At 46.0% G+C, this 1,707-nt stretch overlaps 1 protein-coding gene across 1 annotated transcript; it reads left to right on the forward strand.

Annotated features, from left to right (window-relative positions):
• Positions 1-5: 5 nt before the first annotated feature.
• PPTG_16951 (hypothetical protein) lies at positions 6-512 on the forward strand (the record flags this gene model as incomplete). Its single annotated transcript, XM_008914528.1, has 1 exon — positions 6-512. The coding sequence occupies one exon, from the start codon at positions 6-8 to the stop codon at positions 510-512; it is 507 nt and encodes a 168-aa protein (XP_008912776.1).
• Positions 513-1,707: the final 1,195 nt, after the last annotated feature.

The following is a 1,707-nucleotide window of genomic DNA, read 5'->3' on the forward strand; positions in this document are numbered from 1 at the left end:
CCGTGATGAGAGCTGTTGCGGTAAGCTTGAGCCGCTTCAAGAACAACCAGACTGTGATGCTGCCTCCGCCGACTAGCGATGGACAGCGCGGTGATATTCTGCAAGAAAAAGCCATCCGTTCTATCGCTCGAGCGGTGGCTTCGCGACCTTTCGTCCTGATGCTCGTTAATCTTGGAGGGGTGCATTGGGCTGGTATTGTCGTGGACCGAGATGATAAGAAAGTGATCACTTACGACAGTTTAAATGGGACCAAGAACCGAAAGAAGTTGAAGAAGCTGGCGGAAGATATCATGAAGAAGGCACTGCAAGGTGAAACGTACAATGAGGTGGATGTTACGAAGCCGAAGCAGAAAGACGGCAACAATTGCGAAGTCTTCGTGTCGCTGTTCTTCTGGCGCTGTGTGAGCGCCGAAGCCCCGAGTGATGTGGTCCTGAGTGATCTGTCTCCTTCTGGTATTACCAAGCTGCGCTGGGCTCTACTGCGCGCGATTTTGAAGATGAAGCAGCGTTAGAGTGGTGAAAAAAAAAAGAGATGTAGGAGCCTACACTCGTAATACATTTTGATACCTGGCGAAAACCTGGAAAATACCTGTTTCGTTTGATGACGTTCGAAGTCTTAGTTGCAGACACACTTACCGCCGACACAATGAAGTAGCGCTCACTTCAGCTTTTTCTCGAGTTGGACACATGTGAATTGTCCAGGTTTTATACATGTAAAGTACCTGGTCCCCATCAGACCAAATTGGTTGGCTGCGAGACACTCTTCCCAGCTCACTTTTACTTTTGACTTTGTACCGTTCATACGCATTTTCCAATTATTTTCAACTGGACAATACCTGACAGTGAAACCTCAAATAAATTACGCCTTCTGATTCAGCGATACCTGTATCAATCCTGGATCACAACCTGGGGAATACATGGAGTACCAGAATTCTGAGTATTTTTTGGATCTGGGATACCCGGACGCCAAGGTCGTCCTAAACTTATCCTTACCAGAAAAAGCTGGGCGGGTTTTGCGGCAGGGTCAGACGTAAAGTTTGTCAATATTGCTCAATAGTGCACGATTTTAAGCATTAGGCATGCCTGATGCATGGCATTTAAAGTGGTAGTGGCCTCGTTCTCGAATTCGCTCTGTAGGACAAGCTATTGTCGCTCCAAAGTTGGTACATATTGACGTGTTCGCGAGTGCTGGTGGCTTCTCCTTTTTCAGGAGCGTAGGTGCTTTATTCGTTAATAAGCAACGGTTGACGAGTGCCATGCCGTGGCACAGTATTACAATGAAACGACGTCTGGAGGGTCATGCTGCCCTGCCGATTTCTCCAGCAAGACGCTGTTTTCATCGAGGTGTATGAAACTTGTAAATGCATATCCGATAGTGTGTTTATACGTAGAGCTAATTCAAACAGTGATCTTCATGAGCGTACAATTTCCCCTCCTTGTTAGTGCCTACACCTCCATTTAACATTAGAGACACACTGCCTAGAAATGGAGATCTCATGGCAGCCTTGGGCGACGGATATGCTCGTAGATGTCTAACTAGCACTAGATGTAGGGCACAGTCCAGCTCACTTTGATTCTCTGACACGATTAAGTGCATTTTTAAAACTTGCTAGCGATTTGAGCTCTTATTCTTGATTTTAGTAGAGGAGCTGTCATGAAATGTGGTACGGATAAGTCAGTCAAGGCAGTCTTTGTTAAAAAAAAAAA

The sequence above is a fragment of the Phytophthora parasitica genome (genome assembly GCF_000247585.1).
Source record: "Phytophthora parasitica INRA-310 unplaced genomic scaffold supercont2.61, whole genome shotgun sequence".
In the NCBI taxonomy this organism is placed as follows: Eukaryota; Oomycota; class Peronosporomycetes; order Peronosporales; family Peronosporaceae; genus Phytophthora; species Phytophthora nicotianae.